A 24,567-nucleotide genomic window follows, 5' to 3' on the forward strand; every position below is an offset into this window, starting at 1 on the left:
CTATCACTGACTGATATAACACAAAGAAAAGAGCGCCACCTACAGGAAATCAAACATCATCCACAGAAAATTCAACTTGGAAAAATACATCACAGTCCCGCCCACAATGTTTGATTGACAGGTGATCTGTGGCAGCAATGAAAACAAGATGGAGAGAGAAACACGCACGCGCGCACACACACACACACACACACACACACACACACACACAGTTGCTTTAATAAGTCCTGTCTACTTGAGCTTACACAGCTCAGCAGTGACTCCAGTCAATAAAAGAGAAAAACCCCCCAGTCCAGGATGGAGAGGCTGAGTGAATGTGGTCTGGACTCTGTGGAGGAGAGTCATGGTTTCAGAGACGTTGTAGAAGGACAGAATACCTGCTCTGTGATCCAGGTACACTCCTACTCTGGAGGACTGAGGGACTGAGATGAGAGTTCTGATACTGTTATGTATGAAGTGACAACTATTGTTGTTGCCACACTCTAATGACCAAGACTTGTCATTGTATCCAAATATACTTTGACTTCCTGATCTGCTAATATCTTTATATGAGACTGCTATTAAAACTCCCCCCCCGCTCCACTTCACCTCCCAGTAACAACGTCCAGTCAGAACCTCTCTACTCAGGACCTGACCGTAGTAAGTGAATCTGTCTGGGTGACTAGAATATACCGGTAACTGTTCTTCATCCATGCATGTTGCTTTTCTGTTCCCCTCAGATAATAACAGCATTTTGTGTGCTGTGTTTGGATCCAGTGTGATCTGACGTGAATATTGTAAGAAGTCAGCTCTGGTCTTGGGCTCTGGTTGTGGCAGTAAAACATCCACTTGAGTCACTGTCAGTGAGATCTTAGGCCGTTCCTCTGTCAGAATGTCCTGTAGTTTATCTCTGACCTCTGACACAGCTGCAGTCACATCCTCAAAGTAGCGCAGAGGACGGGTATCGATCCTGGGTGAGTCTGTAGATTGACTGAGACGTGACAGCGAGGGGTAACTGTGGAGGAAGTGGATGTGATCCTCTGTGTGTGAGAGCTGCTCCAGCTCAACGTCTGTCCTCCTCAGCTCAGAGATCTCCTGCTTCAGCTTCTCCTGAAGTTCTTCAGCCCGACTCGCTTCCTCTTTCTGCTGGGATCTGATCTGCTGCTTCACCTCAGAGCTTCTCTTCTCAATGAGACGGACCAGCTCAGTGAAGATCTTCTCACTGTCCATCACTGCTTTATCAGCAGAGAGATTCATAGCCTTCAGGTTCTGTTGAAGCACCTTCACGTCTTTCTCTCTGCCCTGGAGCTTCTTCTGGATTTTTTGTCGATTTACCCCGAGCTCTTTCTGCCTCTCGGCCCTTTCTGTGGCAGCTGAGACTGTGTCGTGGCCTTTATGTTCCTCCACGCAGAGATAACAGATACACTGCTGATCAGTACGGCAGAACATCTTCATCACCTCGTCGTGACGAGAGCAGATGTTCTCCTGAAGCTTCACGGTGGCTTCCACCAGCCTGTGTTTCTTAAAGGTAGAGGAGTCATAGTGAGGCTGGAGGTGCTGCTCACAGTAAGAGGCTGTCGTCTCTTAAGGCAGTGGTGTGTGAAAAGTATGTTCAGAAATATGCAGAAAAAGGGTCGAGAGGCGAATGTCAGGTCTCAAAAAACAGGGTTTATTTGAAGAAAATAGACTTGCATTCAAAGGACAAGATGGCTGGAAAAAATAACCACCGAGAGAAAATCAGAATATGCTCTGTCTGTTTTTGGCGCGCATCGACTTAAATAAACTATGACTCTCCTCTGCTCCTCCTCTCTCTAACCTTTCAAGTTCCTAGCCCAGAGCCCCCTCTTCTGCTCCTCTCTGCCCTTAAGACAATACAGCTGCTGTTTTTGTGTGTGTGTGCCTCTCCCTTCCTGCGTTTGAGTGTGTAAAGGTGTGACTTCTTCTGTCTTCCATCCTTTGATAGCAATCAATGCCTTTTGTTCTAATCTTAAGTCCCCTCATTTACTACTCTCTCCCCCCTCCCCAAAGGAGTCGGACTGTCTGGCCTTTGTTCCCTCTGCTCCTAGTCAGTTAAAAGCCAGTACTAATCTATTCTTCATACATCCTAACTTAATATTTAAGAATAAAAGACAACTACAATATACTATAAGTATCACTAATTATGATAGGCAGTGGGCAGCTGATATACCACATGCCCCCCTTGCTAATGAAAAAAATACATTAGCACAAAAAGTCAGATTGTTAACTTACTAAGGGTATGTTTAATACTAGGCTATCCAACTAATCTCTAATCCTAAATCCTATTTTCTCTTCTCTCATTTGTCCTTAAAACATGCCATTTTCACTCAAACAATCCCCATCTCTCCTATTTATTGCTATTTATCATCGATCCTCGATTTGGGATCTTACTTAAATTCCCACACACAGGGATTACTTAAAGTAAGGTAAAACTACTTCATTTTTTTCTTTTAACTCTTAGCTCATTTTGTTCTCAAATAACCTCCCAAGAAGATCAAACATTTCCTCTCTACTTTTCCACATGCTCTGCAAAGAGAAACACTGATCATCTCCCACTTCTTCTCCATCGCTCCAATCATTTTTCTCTTTGCCAAGAATGCATCATTGCAGGATTTTCATAGATATGTCCAATCTCCTTTAAACATTAGTGAGGTATAATCTTCAATTCTGGCCAAATAATCACTCTTTCTAGAAAAAGTGCAAAAAAGACCAGTGAGATTATTACGCCTATCAAAGCAACCTTCAGCCAATTCGTTGCCATTTCCACATGCATTAAACTCTCTATTTTACGCCAGACTCTTATCATTTGACTATAGCTCTGAGACCTTCAAAAATAAGTCCAATTATAATCAACATTTTCCTATTTACTTACCATCCAAATTGTTGTCAATTCAATTCAAATTAACCTATATCACTAATTTTACAAATCTATATCTACTAGAGAAAATCTCCCTTAACTCATACAGTTTTAGTCTATAATCACAGTTATCAACATTCTTAAACATTTTCTTCCCACTATTACACACATCAAAAAATATAAAAACCTGTAAATCCAAAAACATACAAATCTGCAACATTTAACTTCTTCAGATTCCATTGTGTTCCTCAAAAACCCCTTTTATCTTTTAACCCCAAAGTTTCCCAAGTCCAGCTCCAGGAGAGTGTCTCCCAGTGCTTATCCAGGGTCAATTGTCCCTTGTTAAGTCTCTGAGTCCTTGTAACCCCCAGACAGCAATATTCTGGACACTCCTGGTTCCTCTTCGGCAATTTCCTGAAAGCAGAAAAAACAACCAGTATCTTGCCCCGACAAATTTTGAGGATAACACATTGGTCTAACAATTATTTTCCCTCTAAATCAATCATGCTCCCTCTAAATCGGACATGCTCATTCCATTTTAGCGACTCTCCACATTAGCCTCTTTAAACAGTAACCTTTTCCCCTCTTTGGTTTCCCTTAAACAATATTTATTTACAATAGAAGCATATGCCTCCTTTTCATTTCCCTTATTAATTTTCTCTAAGTCTCTATTTATGGCTGAGAGCATCTCTGATTTAGTTACACACTAAGTTACCTCTCACACATTTTGAGGTCTCTATATACATCAATTGACACTCATACATTCCCCTCCATTCAGTTTAATCAATTCACAACCCTCACTTCTATGTAAATTAAACTTCATAACAACCTCTTAAAAAAGTAAAAAGAACAATAATTTCCACACAATTTTTCTCATTGAAATAACTCATGCAACTCATTTCAACAGGTTTTTCCCTTTTCTATTTTTTCCTTTTTTCCTCCTTCCCCCCTTTAAACTCACCTCAAGCCCACCTCTCACTTCTCTACTCTTTCTAAGGCCTCCTACTCAGGCTATTGTTCTCCCATAAACTGAAACAAAACATCTCCCACAGTCACAAAAATCCCCCTCTCAAAAGAACCCATCTCCATAACAGACATGACAACCAATGAACCAAATCATAATTGAATCTCCCCAATTTCATATGACTACATTAAACAATCACTTGATGTGTCCCATTAAACTCAATCATCGCGTGCACTCAATGACCAATTTTAACAGAATGTACTGCTATTCTATAATTTCAAAGTTGTCAAACCCCATTAAATCTATGAATCAACCCCAAACATATAACACTCTTGTTACACCTTCAATTCCCATACATGCTTCATAGTTATTCATGTTCATATCCACCTTGATGTTCTTCCATTTTTTTCCCTTTACCTGGGCCGGGCCCTCAAAAATAATCATCATCAGATGCTTGTACATACTTACCCCTCACCACAACTGTAGAATTATTATTATCCATACCCCCCTTCTTCCTTCTCTAATGTCATAAAAATCCCCCAAAAACCTCTTATTCAAACAATTTGAACCATTAATTATGTACTCAGAACTCTCAGTTTGCTTGTTGCAAATTATCTGCTTTTTCCACTATTTTCCCCTTCATTTTCTTATCATTTTCCCCCAACTTCAAACCACCACTCATTCACACTGAAAAAGATGTCACAAATGAAATCCCACTCATTCACTTCACTCATTATATGATAAAACACTCTTTCCCTTTTTTTTACTATGCCTAAAAATAACTCTCTGCATTTGCCACCATATGTTCCACATATTCCCTAGAATATGAATCAACCTTCTATCACCCATCTGTCGCCAATCAACTTCCTCTGACCCTCTTTAATTACCATCCTATAAATCATGACATCACAAATCATAAATCATCATTCACTCTCCTCTCTTCAACATACCATCGCTTTCATCAAAAATGTTTCTCATTACCAACTCCCCCAAACACATTCTCTCTCTCAAACCATCTGAGACATGTCCAAATAATACCAACAACCCACTCAGATCCTATCTGCATCCTCCCCCCAACTAAATGCATTCACACTCATCAACAATAACATTATCCTCCATCAGATAGATTTCACAACCGGCATCAACCATCACTCATGCAGTAAGAATCCTATCTATCTCATCTCACACTCAAATCAACTCAAATATACTGAAACTTATAGCATGCAAAATCAACCATTCACACCCCCATGTAATAATCTTCCTCATTATGTTTTATTATACTGCAATCCCCCTCTCTCTCTGAGCATGGTGTCGACCTCAATTCACGCAGTTCACTCAAACGACAGGCTATTAGTGCCAACGGAAGTATTTCTATCCAATTTAGCCCTTTTTTTCCCCCAAATTCTCACTAGACGGTTTTTTTAAAGCACCCCATATAAACATAATTTTTTGCAAGAGCATTTTGATAACTCTGTCCACAGATTCATGACCCTTTGTCCAAGGTAACTCAATCTAGTATCCCCCAACTAGGAATGATCTCTTTATACAGAAACTTAGCCACTGAGTGTACATCCTTGTGTTTCATCAGACAGGCCTCTACCAATCTGCTATATTTGTCAATAACAACTAGCATGTATCTCTTCCCCCCCACTGGCTTCACCACATCACAGTCATTTAACCATTAAATCTCGCATTGGCCCATTTGGTGTTGAAATATGCCCTAGATGAACTAGAACTCCTCTCCCCTCACTCTGCATACATCTAACTTATGTGTTGCACATTTAGCTATCACTATCTCTTTAGGCTTCATCATAACTTGTAGCAACTTCATAATCTGCACACTGTGTTGTATTGGTGTGCCATCAGTTTTCCTAAACCCACGACTCTTCCACACTGCTCCAAAAAGATGACAGACTGAATGTGCATACCCCAAGTCTATATGTATGATCACTCTCTTACCTTCTGCCAACCTACATGCTTCTGTCAGAGCCATTAATTCTGCTAATTACTGCCCTCATTGCTCCTATGTTTCCCTATTCATAATCCTCAGCTACCCTCAAAGTCACATATGACAGACCCCCTCCTATGCTATACTCTCTCTTCAAGAAAGTCATCTTTGTTTATCTTCATTGCTACCCCCCTTTCTGTATGAATGAGCTCTCTGTACAGCTCAGCAGCTGCCGAACGAGATATGTGATTAGTAACCCTACTGTAAATCACTTTATGTATGCTGACGATTTGATTATCCTGCCTCCAAATAATACTGGTTTCCAACAATTGCTGAATATCTGTTCTAACTATGTAGGTCTTCTTGATGTAAAATACAATGCTAAAACGAGTGTCACTATAATCTACAGAACCAGAAATGACAAGAATCTCTCCCTTCCCTCCTTTTTATCCTGTCTGGGCAGGTACTAGCAGTTTGCTGTCCAACTAAATATTTGGGTCATATTATAACTGCTCAAATGAGTAATGATAATGACATGTACAAACAGAGGCATATACTGTATGCTCAAGCTAACATGCTGAGGAAGAAGTTTTAATTTTCTCAGATGATGTAAAGGTAAACCTGCTTAGAGCCCACTGTACTCCTCTATATACTGCCCCCCTCTAGGTCAAGTAAAAGCAGACTAGCATTAAAACCTCCAGATTGCTCATAACGACTGTCTGAGGATCCTTCTTAGGAAGCCAAGGTGTAATACCACTAACAAAATGTTTTATGGAACAGGAGTGAGCACCTTTCATGTCCTATTGAGAAACCTGATGTATAAGCTTATCTGTCGTCTGAATATGTCTCAGAATATGCTCATTATGTTGCTGTCTCAGCCTAATCTCAGTGACATTAAATACCTGCCTTCCATCTAAAAACATTGGTACAGTGCCTTATCGTAGTATTGTTGTTTTGCTAGTGTTCTTACTGTGTTGCTTACCTTGTTTTACCTATATTATATATTTCTTATTGGACCTTGTCTCTAACAATACAGTAATGATGATAATGTTGTCACCAGCAGCTAAAAATAATTCTCTGATGTTCTTCTACTCTAGTGCATCTCTCCTTAACATAGCCACTGGAATATTATCTAAACAAGTATTAGTATTCTTCTCTGTTGCTTAAGTTACAACTCCACTAGTGAGTGGACAATATCAGCTGCTTAATCCTCGTCCTCTCTAGTTCTAATGCAGGTGAACGCTGCTCCACTATCAGCCATTACTTCTAAAAGCTAACCCTTAATGCTCACACTAACAATAGGCTCTAAATCTAAACTGATCACCAGCCGATACCTCCCACTCTCTATTCAATAAACCTCCCTATTGGTATGCTCCTCCTCCAACTGGTCCCCTGTAGGAGTTTACCAGCCCCCTGCCTTGTTGCCCCTGCTGCATCCCACCATAACCTCCCCTCTGGTTGCCTCTATAACTTCCTCTACCGTTCAGCCCCCTCCTCACTCTCCCACAGTCACGTACCAAGTGTCCCAACAACCCACATGCAAAACATCTCATCTGCCTCACTCCCTGGTCATAACTCCCTCTAATTAAGTTCCCTCTAACTCCCCCTCTCCACTGCTGCTGAGGCGCTGCAAAAGGCCACGGATATTCCATTCGACCTATTACCTGTGTCTGAGCTTGAATCGGACCTTGTGGCATCGATCGACTATTGGACTGCACTACTGCTACTACTGCTTGTTTCCTGTCTTTCTCTTGGCTATCTGTCAAGTGTATCACATACTCTAAGTTCCTTCCTCTCACCACCATCGGCTCCATCTTTCCCTCTCCTCTATTCTCACTTCTCAGACTGTATCTCCTCTCAGCCTTCTTCACCCTAGCCTTCTTCTTATCTAATGCTTCCATGTCCTTTCTCATCCGCTGACGTTCTTTCTTACTGCTGGTTCCAGCTTCCATCTTTCCCTGTAGCTCCTCCCTTCTCTCCTCCAACTCCAATAGTTCTGCTCTAACTATCCTCAGCTTCTTTTCTGCTTCCTCATCCTCCTCTGAGTCTTCACTGCTACTAGTTATGGCACACGCACTCCCTTTCTTACTTCTGTCTCTCTCAACTCTAGACCCTCTCTTCTCTGTTCCAGCTAACAGCTTCCTCACCCCTGCGTCATCTCCTCCACACTCATCATCCCCCTCTAACTCAGGTGCTCTATCTCCACCTTTCCTACCCTCCCTCCTGTCCTTATCCTTTCTGTTCTCTTTCTTCCCCTCATCTGGGTATAGCCCAATAGCTGACTTACAATCCCCTGTCTCTATCACTCTGTCATGACCATCTGTCCTCTCATACCTCCCCTCCTTTCTGATAAGTGGCAACTGAGAATGGGTCACTACCTCACTCTTTCTCTCATATGGAGGTGTATTGCTCCTTTCTAAATGTGTAAATGGGGCGTCGACCTTTGTCATCAACATCCCTCTCTCCTCCAATTTCTTTAAAATAGCATCTGTCACTTCCTCTCTCCTGTCATCAGTCACCTTCAGCAACTTTTCTCCCTCTAAAAAGAACAACTGCAAAACAGCTAACTCCATCTCTCTCTTCATCTTCCTCTTCCTACCCTTCCTACCTCTGTTTTCTTCCACTTTGTGAGACTCAATCAGTACTTGTAATGTTTTAATTACCTCCAGGTCAAATGTCCCATTAGTTGGCCATGGATTTTTGATATCCAGCCATCTCTTGTTCCATTTGTCCGAGACACTAGCTATATTTCTTATTAATGGGTTATTCTGCTCCACTATCCCTACTGGCCTAGAGGTCTTGCCTGCTCCCACTCCCATTTTAAACAGTATTTACCCTCTAAACTCCCAAAATAAAATATCAGCTGCTCAAAACCCCACTATAAAAACACAACCTATTTAATGTGTACTATTATGTATTCTGTAAATATAAGTTTGCCAGTGGACCAATGCAAGATTCAATAATATCCTAAAGTGATGTAATTCACAACTCCGCCACCTATGGGAAGTACTACGAATTTGATCGTACAAATTTACACTATATCATAATTACAATCAGACGTCAGCTGCTGCATTCACCTTTTGAGAAAAAGAAACAACTACTCAAATTGCTACCATACTATTTTACCAATACCTGAAAAAGAAATGGGAGAAAAAACACAGCCAAACAGTTTTCACCTCCTCTCGTTCCCTGGAAAAGAAAAACCCCCACCTTTCCCCACCAAAGTGTTTACACTCTGGCCTATGTCAACACTCTGTCAAAAGTGTCCTCTCACAATGAAACACTCAGTGCTCAGTCAATGGCCAAAATTCCCCATCACTATGTAAATTAACAAAAATACATGTGTTCCTAAACCTATACGTCTCACCACAAATGTGAATGTAATTATGTGATTATAGTTTTAACGAATCTGTGGACAAAATTCTCACTCGCCTTTTCAATCAAAGACCTCTCGCACACTGCTGACGGATTTCGATGACAAATGGAGATGTCGACCCAGTCTGAGCCTGTTGATTCAGCATCAATCAAACATCGTAGCCTCCATCCCCGTTTTCCTCAGCCGGAGACAAAAGACAAAAGACAAAAACATGTTCAATACACTATTGCTTAAATATCACATTAGACCAACTCATTCCAACATTCAACATTTAAATCATAAACCCAGTATATACCCTCATGCTAAGTCCCACTTGACTTAGAGTTCTGGAACCACTATAATATTTTACAACATAGGAGACCACAACAACCCTCTAAACTAATGCAACCCTATAATGACATCATTTAATAACATTCCCAAAAAATCATTCAAATAGAAAGTCAGATCCATCCAAACATCCTAGATGTATTTACACAATCATGCAAATAACCAAACCTCTTTTAAACTCCATTACATATCAACCATTTAATCTAAAATCATTAAAAGACTTAATCTAATCCACCGCCTTCATCCCATCAATCTCTAGGTTACCTCTATTTATAATTATAATTAATTATTTATATTTTATTGCATTTCCTTTATCGCTATTTAATCTAATTATTGTTAGTGCTAACATGTAACATGCAAATGTGCATCCTTATAAGACGCGTCTGTTGTGAGTACATTTCTATGTGATACACTATTCATTTTACCCAGAAGATGGCGCTGTTACACTGGATATACCACAATCACCTATCTAAACCCAAGCTTCCATTCTCACACACACAGCCAGATACAGCAATGCTCCACGTAACCCAAGCTTGCATTATAATCGTGCTAAATTATTTTTGTTTAGTTTTTGAAATATTCACCTTGAAAAAGTATTCAGAATTTAATCATTTAACACTACAAAAATAGAAAAAAATGTAATCCCATTATCTACAGACCAATTATATGCCTATGTCACAATGACAACAAGTAGCGTCAGATGCGCAAAACGGAGGCAAAAAAACAGACTCCGCGCAGCCCTGTCAAGTAGGTTTCCAGTCGCCCGAAAACTATTCGAGCTAGATTTGTCTTCGTGTTGTACAGTGGGATGCCAAAATCGGAAAGCTATTGTAGGAGAGTATTCGGATCCGCCTATTCCCACTTAGTTAATAAAATAATAAACGATCGAACCAGGCTGTAACATTATAATTTACCTAATTCTCCCCTCATATCCTGTTCTACGCAATTCGAGGGAACATACACAGCCTCGCACACATGCAATAGAACACAACACAACACTGAACAGTCTGTACACTATCTGCAAAGCAAGGACTAAAGTTTTACCAAATCCCGTCAACTCATACTGCTTTTAATGCCAACCGTAAATGTCTTTGGTTGCAAGCCGAAAGAGAAAATCGTTAAAAATGCCCAACTTTGCAGTGCTCTCTCATTTCATATCAGGCAAACTATAGGCTGCAGCCACATCGCTCGGTTAGTTAACAACCAAGTAACATTAAATAATGTCTTCATTGAGTTGTGTGCATTATCAACATAACAATATCTCTTTGCAAGTTACAAAATAATTATCTACGCTATCCCCAGTTCTAAAGGAATGTACGATATGTATGGCTGGCCATAGGCTTGGCCAATCGACAGCGCCAGTGCGTATGCGTCTGTAAGACATATCCCATCAAACAACGTTAATTTCAATGCATATCATTGCTTATCACTAGGCGATAAGCTGTGGTAGTAAGCAGACAACTGTATTTTAAACTAAACTATAACTATGTGTTTCAGATGAGCACAGGGCAGACCTGACAGCGGGGCTTTCACACAGTTCCCAATGTCTCATCAAAGCTAGACTGATGGGTTTTTTACGATGCGCGCAGCTCAATGTTGACCGGCTGTATAAGGGGTCTATAGCTATTATCATTACAAAAAGAGAAATAGTAATATAATACTGTAGCGAATCAGCAGTACACATACAGGGGTGAGCATTGGTAGTGTCTTGACTGCAGATATGAACTGATGTGTGGGAGTGCTTTATTGGGGAACACTATGCTGTGGGGATACTTCCGGAGTGAACTGAGCATGCGCGTCAGTCTTCACACACTACTCGAAGGGAAAGCTGCTAGCTTTGAGCATGACAACCGCTGAGAGTTGTGGTTGTAATATAACTAACTGTGAATAAAGACCCTTGTACCATCAAGAAGCCTCTGCCTCATGAGATACCGGATACGTTACAATACTGTAAAAACACACTTAAAATTAGTCCGGATCTAATTCCCATGTCTTATTTTTAATGAATAGGTTCATATTAATTCGTATTAATATCAATCACCATAATGATCCATCACTGTATATCCCTCTATTTTACTTGTAGCTTTACTGTGAATAAACTCTTGCTTATCCGTATACCCAACTTAAACCAACCAAATAATGTCATCAAAATGATTTAATTATACGCCTCACAACAGCGTTGTACTGATGCACCAGGCATGTTCCATGTTAACGTCAATTCACTCATTCACTCATTCACGTATCGTTCATATTCAGCTCTCATCCCCCAAACAGCCAGCAAGCACACATTATAGCGCTGTAAATAGTCACAATATTAACCACCAATGAATGCCTTTTCAAACCAAAACCAGTTTATAGTTAACTCAATGTATTCACTAGGCCACATGAGAGCCTTGCTAGCAATAGTTAGCTGCTAACCTTAGCATGCTATGAGCTAGCCACATTGACGCGTTAATGCTACATGCTTACGTGCCATGCCAGCTGGCGCCTCCCACACACGGATATTTTAACTCCGCCTCTTAATACACACTCGCGCTATCACTCCAAATACTCTCACTCATTCCACAAACTCCTCGCGACAACATCCATGCAACAGTCATTTCTCAAGTGCCCACAACAATCACATTCTATAAACAGTCCGACGCCATTTTCTCACAACCACACTTTCACATTCGCGTTTTCCTGGAAAATGTCCCATGTGGCTTACCGTCCTTCCCGTACGTCTACCACAAGCCCGCTGGGAAATGTAGTTTCCACCACAGTAACATAACACCACACACACAGTCGCTACCAAAACAGTCATACTACCACACAAACAATCCTTTCAGACGCATCTCCACATTCTACCACAACAAACAAACTCAACAGTCAGCATTCAGCCATACATTACGCAAAAACTTCAGCCATTTTCTCCTCATCCTCTCCAACCAGCCACTTCCGGTCATTTCACATGTCCTTTCACCCACACTCTCTACGCACATACACTCACATTCAACCATCTATATTTAATCTCCAATCTCTCCTACTTAATGTAACAAATATCACCAACATCTGACTCCAAATGATACTCTAATTAAGTGCTATTTTCAACCACTTTCACACAACCCCGGCCGGGTTACGAACACTTACATTTAACAATACAAACAACATCACACAGCAACACATCACCAACGCGCATTTTCAACCTATTTGTAAACACCATAATCTAAACTATTTCTTTCGTGTGACTTTTAATCAGTGAGTGCCAAATACACTCTTTTAGGTCTTAATTTATCCAAACTTACACACGCATTTCCCAAATGGATTGTGTGATCAACCTATTTAAAATCTGCGTTATCTCAGTTGCCTTTCCAAATAACTACACACATTTTAACTATCTCCTATAGGCAACCAACGGCTTCGGACCGCATTGCCTATATTGCCATAATTTGATCAATATTCGGGTCCATAAACAATGCCAATTAATATTTCTACTCAACTTGGAGGGCAGAGGCTAATTATTAATTGTTGTCCTAGTTTAATGTGTGCTATCATACACAGGCCCACCTGGCCTCATCTCCTGTCTTCCACGGACAGCGAGATAATTTAGTACAGTTTGCCATAGCCAAAAACTCGCACACAACATATATTATTGGGCAAACTTGTCGTCCTTATTCCCCTCCTTTTTTAACCATATTGTCCAACAACTCCCACACACCACCTGCGTGCTCATTTTTGAATAGGACTGTGTACTTACCGCAAGAAGCAGCTGAGCGACCCGCACTTGGCTGGCTCTTCCGTCCTGGAGCGTCTTCTCCGGGAGGTCCAAATTCATCACGTCGGCGGTCACCACTTGTCGTCTCTTAAGGCAGTGGTGTGTGAAAAGTATGTTCAGAAATATGCAGAAAAAGGGTCGAGAGGCGAATGTCAGGTCTCAAAAAACAGGGTTTATTTGAAGAAAATAGACTTGCATTCAAAGGACAAGATGGCTGGAAAAAATAACCACCGAGAGAAAATCAGAATATGCTCTGTCTGTTTTTGGCGCGCATCGACTTAAATAAACTATGACTCTCCTCTGCTCCTCCTCTCTCTAACCTTTCAAGTTCCTAGCCCAGAGCCCCCTCTTCTGCTCCTCTCTGCCCTTAAGACAATACAGCTGCTGTTTTTGTGTGTGTGTGCCTCTCCCTTCCTGCGTTTGAGTGTGTAAAGGTGTGACTTCTTCTGTCTTCCATCCTTTGATAGCAATCAATGCCTTTTGTTCTAATCTTAAGTCCCCTCATTTACTACTCTCTCCCCCCTCCCCAAAGGAGTCGGACTGTCTGGCCTTTGTTCCCTCTGCTCCTAGTCAGTTAAAAGCCAGTACTAATCTATTCTTCATACATCCTAACTTAATATTTAAGAATAAAAGACAACTACAATATACTATAAGTATCACTAATTATGATAGGCAGTGGGCAGCTGATATACCACAAGGCCAGACACACCAGACAGGACTTGAGGGCTTTCAGCTTTCTCCCAGTGCAGAAATCACAGCCCACATCTCCAGGTCCAGCATAGCAGCGATCAGGAGGAGCAGCTTGGAGTCCGGTCTTCCTCAGGTCCTCCACCAACTCTGCTAACATGGTGTTTTTCCCCAGGACAGGCCTCGGTGTGAAGGTCTGTCTGCACTGGGGGCAGCTGTGGATTTTCCTCTGATCCTCTGCATCCCAGCAGTCTTTAATACAGCTCATGCAGTAGCTGTGCCCACAGGGAACAGTCACCGGATCCTTCAGTAGATCCAGACAGATCGAACAGCACCATTTTCCCCCGTCCAGCTGAATTCCTTGCTGCGCCATTTCACTTCTCAGTGACAGTGAGTCAGATAGTTTAACTTCCTCTGAACTGAAACAAGCTGGGCTCTGCTCCAAACCAAACCTCTGTTGTTTTCTTCATGTTCATGTACTGATCTGCAGTGAATGTGCTGGTCAGCTCTTGCACTTCACAGCATGTTTACACCTATCTATAAACTGGCAGATCTGTGAAAGGGGAGGAACAGGAAATATGTGGAGAGAATAGAACTGGCTGTGTTTGAGGGAGGGGTTATCAGGCTTTGCATTATTCCAGGAAGAGGAGCGTTAAAGAGGCAGTGTGTGTTTAAATACAAACTTACAATCAATCTCTCTCCCCCCTTATCCCCCTCACTTTAAGTGCAACATTTCAAAATAAAGTTCCAAAGCCTTGTGGAAATTAACTATTTAGAATGGTGTTTTCTCTCTCTCTCTCTCTCTCTCTCTCTCTCTCTCTCTCTCTCTCTCTCTCTCCGTTATGAAATAGTTAATATCCTATGCTCCCCGCTCGGGCCGCGCCGCGTCCAGGGAGCCCCATCCTGCATAAGTAGGGTTCCCAGAGTAAAACCTGGCCATTAACACCAGTGGGGATAAGAAGGGGGTGGGATACTTATCCCACCTAACAGAATGAATATAGAAAACAATATCTAGTGATAGATGTAGGCCTGTTCAACACAAGTGTTTTGAATCACACCTGCAGGCCAAACCTGATTGAAATGTGTTGTGCTTTGTGATGTGTTAACCACTCAACTGCTGATGTGGAATAATTAGGCCACACATGTTTAGACAAGGCAACAGATGGATGGCAGAGAGGCAGATCTCTCCTGCAGCCGCCCTCATAAGGGTCTCATCAAATATAAGTTCACTATATATATATATATATATATATATATATATATATATATATACCGTATAGCTGCCGGGGGGGGGGGGCGAAATTTACAGTTTCTCCAGGGACCACTCACTGTGTACAGGAGTACTATGCAGAACTGGTTTATGCTACATTACAGACTGGAAAATAATACCTTCCTAAGCAAATCCCTATAGGCTACATAATCAGAGTAGGCATAATGTGAAAATATGGCATGTTTTACACAAGTTAAGTTGAAGTAGTTTTCTTATTTTGCCCAGTGAATGTGTGCAATTTGAAAAGCATTGTATTTATGTCTGCATCTGCCAGCGGGCCATCACCATAAGAGTAGGCATACTGTGTTCATGAAGAGTGAGGAATATGTTTTAGGTTATGACTGAGTAATAAGTGAATACAATGGCTCTTCTGTCATTATCACATCATCAGTCACGTGGTCAGATCATGTGAGTAGGCAAATGTTATTAAGTAAAGTAAAAAAAAAAAAGTTACGATTGTTACATTTCAATTTAAACTGTTATGTTTATTATTTTAATTCTCCATTTCTCGCCTATGGGCGTTCTCTGTACTTAGGGGGCATGCTCTGCCCAATAGTCCCTATCTGCAGAACCGGAGAACCCAGCCAGCAGAAGCAGTCGCCGCAAACATATCTTCCGCGTGACAGCACCACCTAGTGATGTTAAAATGCTACTTCGGCCGCACAGACAGATATCTCCCCACGCAAGTACGCATGTGTGAGTTAAGCCGTGACGCCACAATTAAAGAATACACAATGTTTTTCTGTGCATACATTTTGATCTTAACACTTATTCATCTTAAAAATGAAAGAACAAGAATTTGAACAAGAATTGCACTTTCTTTTCTTGTTTTACCGATTGGTTTAATTTTCAAATATCATAAATAATAATTCCAATATCCCTACATCCCTAATGAAAACATCAGAAATGACTCACTCACTCTGTTCACTCACTCACACAAACACACATTTGCGTTGGGCAAAGACAAAGTCCATAAATTGTGAGAGAGATTCAAAACTGCCAACTTGCCCCCCCCCCCCTCACAATTTCTTGAGACAGAAGAAAAACATTGAATTTATTATGACAGATTTGTTTTTATTCAGGCTACAGTGACTGAAAAGCCTTTTTACAGAACGAGTGTATACAGCAAAAAACTAAACAAAACATGACAAAGACTTTAGATTTCTTGAGTGCCTGAGGGCAAGGTCTTTAGTGAGGAAAGGGGTTGTTGAGAGGCTGTGTGTCCACTCTGTCCCCCCTCCTCACAAGAGGGCTGGTGTGTCCACTCTGTCCCCCCTCCTCACGAGAGGGCTGGTGTGTCCACTCTGTCCCCCCTCCTCAGGAGAGGGCTGGTGTGTCCACTCTGTCCCCCCTCCTCACGAGAGGGCTGTGTGTCCACTCTGTCCCCCCTCCTCACGAGAGGGCTGGTGTGTCCACTCTGTCCCCCCTCCTCACGAGAGGGCTGGTGTGTCCACTCTGTCCCCCCTCCTCACGAGAGGGCTGGTGTGTCCACTCTGTCCCCCCTCCTCACGAGAGGGCTGGTGTGTCCACTCTGTCCCCCCTCCTCACGGAGGAACTGGAAGACTGATGAGAATCATCGCTTCAAGTGAGCTCTTAATGAGCTGTTTTTTAACCTTTGAATTTATCCAGCACTGCCCTGCTTCACAAAACCCAGTTAAACCTAACTTTGGTTGTGGAGCACAACCAGTCTTTACTGCCAATTGCACAGAAGCAACTCAAGCACTTTTACAAACTGCTTTGCAGATTGATCAAACACTGGTAATAAAACTAAGTAAATAAAAGCAATGAAAACTGTGGTAATAAAACAGCCAGTAAATAAAAACAATGAAAACTGTAAGAACAGTAAGGGGCAATGTACCCTGCCTCCGGAACAGATGCAGAACGACACAGCAGCGAACAGACCCACACTCATGTCATCTGTCTGACGGATGTGGAATCCAACAAAAATAGAACGGGTACGGAAATGTTCCAGAGGCCGGTGTACATCGCCTGCAAGGCTGCGTTCACACTGCTGCCCCGGTACTGTTCCTGAGCACACTTGTCCCCAAATGGAACGTTTGATGTTGTGTTCCCTTCTGCGCTTTGACAAGATCCAATTCAAAAGGTGGTCTGGAGAACTAAACGCTTTGGGGTTGTTGAGGTGTGTGTGTGTGTGTGTGTCAACTCTGTCCCCCCTCGAACCTGACGTAGGAACAGGAAGACTGATGAGAAGTCCTTGTTAGTGTAGCCCCACAGGCGCTCATGGCGCGGTAGATCTCGTAGGCCAGGGAGCACAGAGATGAACATCTTAGTGTTAGTGGCAGTGTTTCAGGCCAAACCAAGATCCTTGGAATCACATTTTATAAGAGCACCAGGGGTTTATTTGGATAAAAAGGCAATGTTGTCCCCAGGCCATGGCCTCAATGACTCCTGAGAGAGGAGGAGAGAGACAGAGAGAGAAAGGTAAGAAAAATATATATATAAGTAACATGTTATTAACATTTGACTTCTGCTGACTCTTCAATATTCAACACCCAGAATGTGTTTCTCTCCCTCTTCTCGAAAACGGCTGGTGACAAGCCTTTTCTTGTCACCGCTTGATTATGATGAGTGTCTACAGATTAGCTTGTCCTCTATATATATATATATATATATATATATATATATATATATATATATATATATATATATATATATATATATCTTGATTATGATGAGTGTCTACAGATTAGCTTGTCCTCATATATATATATATATATATATATATATATATATATCTTGATTATGATGAGTGTCTACAGATTAGCTTGTCCTCATATATATATATATATATGTATATGTATATATCTTGATTATGATGAGTGTCTACAGATTAGCTTGTCCTCTATATATGTATATATATATATATATATATATATATATATATATATATATATATATATATATATATACATATATATATATATATATATATATCTTGATTATAATGAGTGTCTACAGATTAGCTTGTCCTCTATATATGTATATATATATATATATATATATATATATATATATACATATATATATATATATATATATATATATATATAAATATATATATATATATATATATATATCTTGATTATGATGAGTGTCTACAGATTAGCTTGTCCTCTATATATGTATATATATATATATATATATATATATATATATCTTGATTATGATGAGTGTCTACAGATTAGCTTGTCCTCATATATATATATATATATATCTCTTGATTATGATGAGTGTCTACAGATTAGCTTGTCCTCTATATATGTATATATATATATATATATATACATATACATATATATATATATATATATATCTTGATTATGATGAGTGTCTACAGATTAGCTTGTCCTCATATATATATATATATATATATATATATCTCTTGATTATGATGAGTGTCTACAGATTAGCTTGTCCTCCAGCTTTGGCTAAACTTGCCCCGTGCTTTATCGTGCTGCCCTGGGGATATATCAGATATATATATATATATATATATATATATATATATATATATATATATATCTTGATTATGATGAGTGTCTACAGATTAGCTTGTCCTCCAGCTTTGGCTAAACTTGCCCCGTGCTTTATCGTGCTGCCCTGGGGATATATCAGATATATATATATATATATATATATATATATATATATATATATATATATATATATATATATATATATATATATATATATATATCTTGATTATGATGAGTGTCTACAGATTAGCTTGTCCTCCAGCTTTGGCTAGACTTGCCCAGTGCTTTATCGTGCTGCCCTGGGGATATATCAGCAATTCAGCTTTTAGGACACATCACTGCACTGCTTTGATGTTTCATAAGTTCAGTTATATAGAAGTTATATAGCATCATGTTATCTGTAACCTGAGGAACTTGTGTTTTGATCTGTAAACTGTTTATTGTACCTCATATGGTGTGCTGCTGCATGTTTTTTGCACTCTCTCCTATTGTGAGTAGTCTTTTGAATGTGTATCGTTTAGTTTTTTTTACATGCAACCATGTACTCCTGACGTGTAACTTCACTTCTCCGCCTTCTTGGCCAGTTCTCCCTTGTAAAAGAGATTCCGGTCTCATTGTGATTTTAACTAGTTAAATAAAGGTTAAAAAAAGAAATTCCTCCACTTGACTGAAACATAATAACAAACATATATATGTCCTTTATTTACACATTTAAATACATGTGTCATCAAAATGCACTCTGGCAGTTTAAAATGAGCAAACTGAATTGCAGTGCACAATACATATTAAATATTAAAATTCGTTCAATATCTAAAAAAAAAACCATAATCACTGCTGGGCTTAGAGAAATAGGGGTTAATACATAATGATCATGGCTACTTCTGATTTAAAGGGATAGTTCCCATTTTTCAAAGTATGTCCCTATTTGCTACTTCCGAATGATTGATGTTGATTGATACAGCTCTTTCTCAGCACAATAGGTTGAGGCCACGTCTCGTCATAGACGCTGGTTTAGCTGGCTCAGCCTGGCTGGGGGCGTGGTCAGGGTGGGGTAAAAACCCCCGTTCTATCCATTCAGCAAAGTTAGGATTTAGCTGATAGCCCAGCCCAGGCAGACACGATCGGGGATTTAACCACCGCAGTAAACGCACATCTGAACAGACGTCTTGTGTTCTGCTCTAGAACCCCCAAACCTGTAGTTTAGAGCCGCAGCACCGTCTTTTGGTGAGTCAGCCCATGAGATATATGGGCAGTTTTACCCCACTCGCGTGCCAGCCGTTTAACATTTTGTGGGTGTTCCCAGACATGCAGACTGTCACTATCCATCCTGATCCTCACAGTAGCTCTGGAAAGTCGGGCAAAGACGCATGCACAGTCAATGGGGTCACGCCCCTGTATGTACAAGCTGACTGAAGCTCACTCAAATGTACTTTGTGTGCAGTGCACTGTGGATAAAATGTCAGTGAGCCTCAGTCAGCTTGTACATACAGGAGTGGGACCTCCTCTACCTTGCATGCGTTTTTGCCCAACTTTCCAGAGCTACTATGAGGAAGAGGTCTTTCAATCAACATTATCATTGCTAAGTAGCAAATAGGGTTAGACTAGGAAAAAGTGAACTGTCCCTTTAAGGTATTAATAACTAATACAAGCAAGCAAACAGTTCATAAAGACGTTTTGGGATTGTAACAAAAAAATCAAAAAAAGCGGGGAAAATGACTTGCTCTACTCTTACCTGTGATGAATAGCCTGACCAGAAAGGAAAACCTGCTCAGCCTCCTGCAAGCACATATTCCGCTGCGCAGCCAGGCCATAGATGATGATAGCCTACCAAAAGAAAAGTTCATTTAAATGGCTTTTTTTTTTAATCTATAATTCCAGTACTGTCTGTGTGTCTGTCTGCAATGTGGACAGGAGTGATCTATGTGATGTCATGAGTGAGTGATGTGAGTGATGACTGATGATGTCATCAATAATCTGTGTGTCTGTGTGTCCGTCCGCATGTATTGGTTTGTACTCAACAAAATGATGTAACAATTGCTCAAGTGACATCACTAATGACATTGTGACATCGTAAGTGCGCAGTGAGTGATGTCATCAGTCATCTATATCATGTCGTGAGTAAATTTGTGTGTGTCTGTCTGCAAGGCATTACATGTTATATGCAACTCTGTGGGCCACTCTAGTGTCCCTGTCTGATGTTATCATGTGTGTGTCTGACAAAAAATCGTTGCGGTCAAATAAATTGCAGCTTTTTAAACTACAACAGCCAGGACCTGGAGGTGAGCCTTCAGAAGGTCAGGGATCTCAATAGACATGACCTGCTCACTCCCAAATCTCTAAAATTGTATGTGCCACAACGTTTTCTCCGGTGTCGCAGGAAATAAAAAACGCTGTTCTCAGCCACTGGCATATTTTGGGCAGTGACCCCCTGGTGGGACACGCTTTTGCAAATTCCCCCATTTTTGCTCAGGAGCAATCAAGTTTATTGAGCAGACTCAGGGTCCATAAAAAGTACATACAACATTTAAAAAAACACACAGGCACATAAAAGACAAAAAACAGAAAACTCATTGCACAAGGCACTGATATCAATGTTCCGACATATCACAGATGAATTGGCCAATTTCGCCCCACACACACACACACACACACACACACACACACACACACACACACACACACACACACACACACACACACACACACACACACACACACACACACACACACACACACACACACACAGCTCCATTAAGGCCCATGTAGTGGGACAGAAACAGACACAATAGAAATACACAACAATAAGACCTATATACACAACATATATACATATATAATACACACATATATGACAGAACTTAGTGTGAAACACACTCACCCTCTTGGTAGTGATCACTGGGATGCTGCTCTCAGTACTTGGTGTTCCTCTGCTCACGTCTCACCCGGGTTTGTGCGGCGTTGCGACGGGGCTGCGTCATCTTGGCTGTGGGCTTCTTTACTCCATTTCTCACCACAGAAGTCCACGGCGGCGACCTGGGCGTTGGCGTTGGGAGTTGTATGCTCTCTGTAGCCACTGCATCAGGAGGGTCTAACGCCGTCGTCACCTCCTCCTGTTGACCAGGTCCCGTCTGCTTCTGCACCAGCCGCAGTCCAGAGGTCCAGGACTGTCTGGGGTAGACCTCCTTCCACCGTCCTCCAGCACTGTCTGTCACCCGGCAATTCACAGCCGCTGTAGCTGCCGTCAGGTCCTCGTTCACGGTCACCTGTGCTTCAATGGCCGGGCTCCTCAGACCAGAAACCTCGCTGCTCAGTTGCTCCACTCTACTGAGCAGCGCCGAGGCGTCCATATTGCCAAACAAACCCAACAGGTGGAAGTTTGTCCAAAAAGTGCGAGACAAACATGGCCATGTTGTCCCCAAACTCATGAAACAGGCTCAGGCTCGCCTTGACGTTTTTAGAGTCCTTGTCGCGACCTGTGTGCTTAATTTGAACAGAAAGCCGTTGGACTTCTCAATCCAGTCAGATGCGAAATTGTTTGTAGCCAACAAGACAACTTCATCATCGTGGCTAAGAGTCCTCATTTTGATATATATAAGAACTATATATAGGCCACACAACAGTTTATGTTTTCATATGAATACATGTGTGTTTCTACTCGCTATCACTGACTGATATAACACAAAGAAAAGAGCGCCACCTACAGGAAATCAAACATCATCCACAGAAAATTCAACTTGGAAAAATACATCACAGTCCCGCCCACACTGTTTGATTGACAGGTGATCTGTGGCAGCAATGAAAACAAGATGGAGAGAGAAACACGCACGCACGCGCACACACACACACACACACACACACACACACACACACACACACGCACACACACACACACACACACACACACACACACACACACACACACACACACACAGTTGCTTTAATAAGTCCTGTCTACTTGAGCTCACACAGCTCAGCAGTGGCTCCAGTGTAACACCACAGTCCAGGATGAAGAGGCTGAGTGAATGTGGTCTGGACTCTGTGGAGGAGAGTCATGGTTTCAGAGACGTAGAAGGACAGAATACCTGCTCTGTGATCCAGGTACACTCCTACTCTGGAGGACAGAGGAACTGAGATGGGAGTTTTGATCCTCTTATGTCTGAAGTGACAACTACTGCTGCCACACTCTAATGACCAAGACTTGTCATTGTATCCAAATCTACTTTTATCCCCTGTTCTGCTAATATCTTTATATGAGACTGCTATTGAAACATCACACCCGCTCCACTTCACCTCCCAGTAACAACGTCCAGTCAAACCCTCTCTACTCAGGACCTGACCGCAGTAAGTGAATCTGTCTGGGTGACTAGAATATAACTGTGCTTCACTCATGCGTGTTGCTTTTCTGTTCCCCTCAGATAATAACAGCCATCTGTTTGCTGTGTTTGGATCCAGTGTGATCTGACGTGAATATTGTAAGAAGTCAGCTCTGGTCTTGGGCTCTGGTTGTGGCAGTAAAACATCCTCTTCAGTCACTGTCAGTGAGATCTTAGGCCGTTCCTCTGTCAGAATGTCCTGTAGTTTATCTCTGACCATTGACACAGCTGCAGTCACATCCTCAAAGTAACACAGAGGACGGGGATCGATCCTGGGTGAGTCTGTAGATTGACTGAGACGTGACAGCGAGGGGTAACTGTGGAGGAAGTGGATGTGATCCTCTGTGTGTGAGAGCTGCTCCAGCTCAACGTCTTTCCTCCTCAGCTCAGCGATCTCCTGTTTCAGCTTCTCCTGAAGTTCTTCAGCCCGACTCACTTCCTCTTTCTGCTGGGATCTGATCTGCTGCTTCACCTCAGAGCTTCTCTTCTCAATGAGACGAACCAGCTCAATGAAGATCTTCTCACTGTCCATCACTGCTTTATCAGCAGAGAGTTTCATAGCCTTCAGGTTCTGTTGAAGCACCTTCACGTCTTTCTCCCTGTCCTGGTATCTCTTCTGGATTTTGTGCCGACTCACCCCGAGCTCTTTCTGCCTCTTGGCCCTTTCTGCTGCAGCTGAGACTGTGTCGTGTCCCTTATGTTCATCCATGGAGCAGAGAAGACAGATACACTGCTGATCAGTACGGCAGAAAACCTTCATCACCTCATCATGACGAGAGCAGATGTTCTCCTGAAGTTTCCCTGAGGGGTCGACAAGCTTGTGTTTCTTTAATGGAGCTACATCATAGTGAGGCTGGAGGTGCTGCTCACAGTAAGAGGCCAGACACACCAGACAGGACTTGAGGGCTTTCAGCTTTCTCCCAGTGCAGACATCACAGCCCACATCTCCAGGTCCAGCATAGCAGCGATCAGGAGGAGCAGCTTGGAGTCCGGTCTTCCTCAGGTCCTCCACCAACTCTGCTAACATGGTACTTTTCACCAGGACAGGCCTCGGTGTGAAGGTCTGTCTGCACTGGGGGCAGCTGTGTATTTTCTTCTGATCCTCTGCATCCCAGCAGTCTTTAATACAGCTCATGCAGTAGCTGTGCCCACAGGGAACAGTCACCGGATCCTTCAGTAGATCCAGACAGATCGAACAGCACCATTTTCCCCCGTCCAGCTGAATTCCTTGCTGCGCCATTTCACTTCTCAGTGACAGTGAGTCAGATAGTTTCACTTCCTCTGAACTGAAACAGGCTCTGCAGCCTCTGCTCCAAACCAAACCTCTGTTGTTTTCTTCATGTTCATGTGCTGATCTGCAGTGAATGTGCTGGTCAGCTCTTGCACTTCACAGCATGTTTACACCTATCTATAAACTGGCAGATCTGTGAAAGGGGAGGAACAGGAAATATGTGGAGAGAATAGAACTGGCTGTGTTTGAGGGAGGGGTTATCAGGCTTTGCTTTATTCCAGGAAGA

At 41.8% G+C, this 24,567-nt stretch overlaps 2 protein-coding genes across 2 annotated transcripts; both read right to left on the reverse strand.

Moving 5' to 3' along the window:
- Positions 1 to 231: 231 nt before the first annotated feature.
- Positions 232 to 24,290, reverse strand: LOC310795262 (uncharacterized protein; the record flags this gene model as incomplete). Its single annotated transcript, XM_083657320.1, has 3 exons — positions 232 to 1,562; positions 7,604 to 8,026; positions 22,631 to 24,290. 3 exons carry the CDS (start codon positions 24,288 to 24,290, stop codon positions 232 to 234), a joined length of 3,414 nt encoding a protein of 1,137 aa, XP_083513446.1.
- LOC310795796 (uncharacterized protein) lies at positions 16,303 to 22,601 on the reverse strand. Its single transcript, XM_083657887.1, has 3 exons — positions 21,556 to 22,601; positions 20,410 to 20,501; positions 16,303 to 17,589 (listed from the first exon to the last, which is right to left on the reverse strand). Exon 1 carries the CDS (start codon positions 22,100 to 22,102, stop codon positions 21,587 to 21,589), a length of 516 nt encoding a protein of 171 aa, XP_083514013.1. The 5' UTR covers positions 22,103 to 22,601; the 3' UTR covers positions 16,303 to 17,589; positions 20,410 to 20,501; positions 21,556 to 21,586.
- Positions 24,291 to 24,567: the final 277 nt, after the last annotated feature.

Source organism: Poromitra crassiceps, assembly GCF_964638095.1.
Source record: "Poromitra crassiceps genome assembly, chromosome: 21".
NCBI lineage: Eukaryota > Metazoa > Chordata > Actinopteri > Beryciformes > Melamphaidae > Poromitra > Poromitra crassiceps.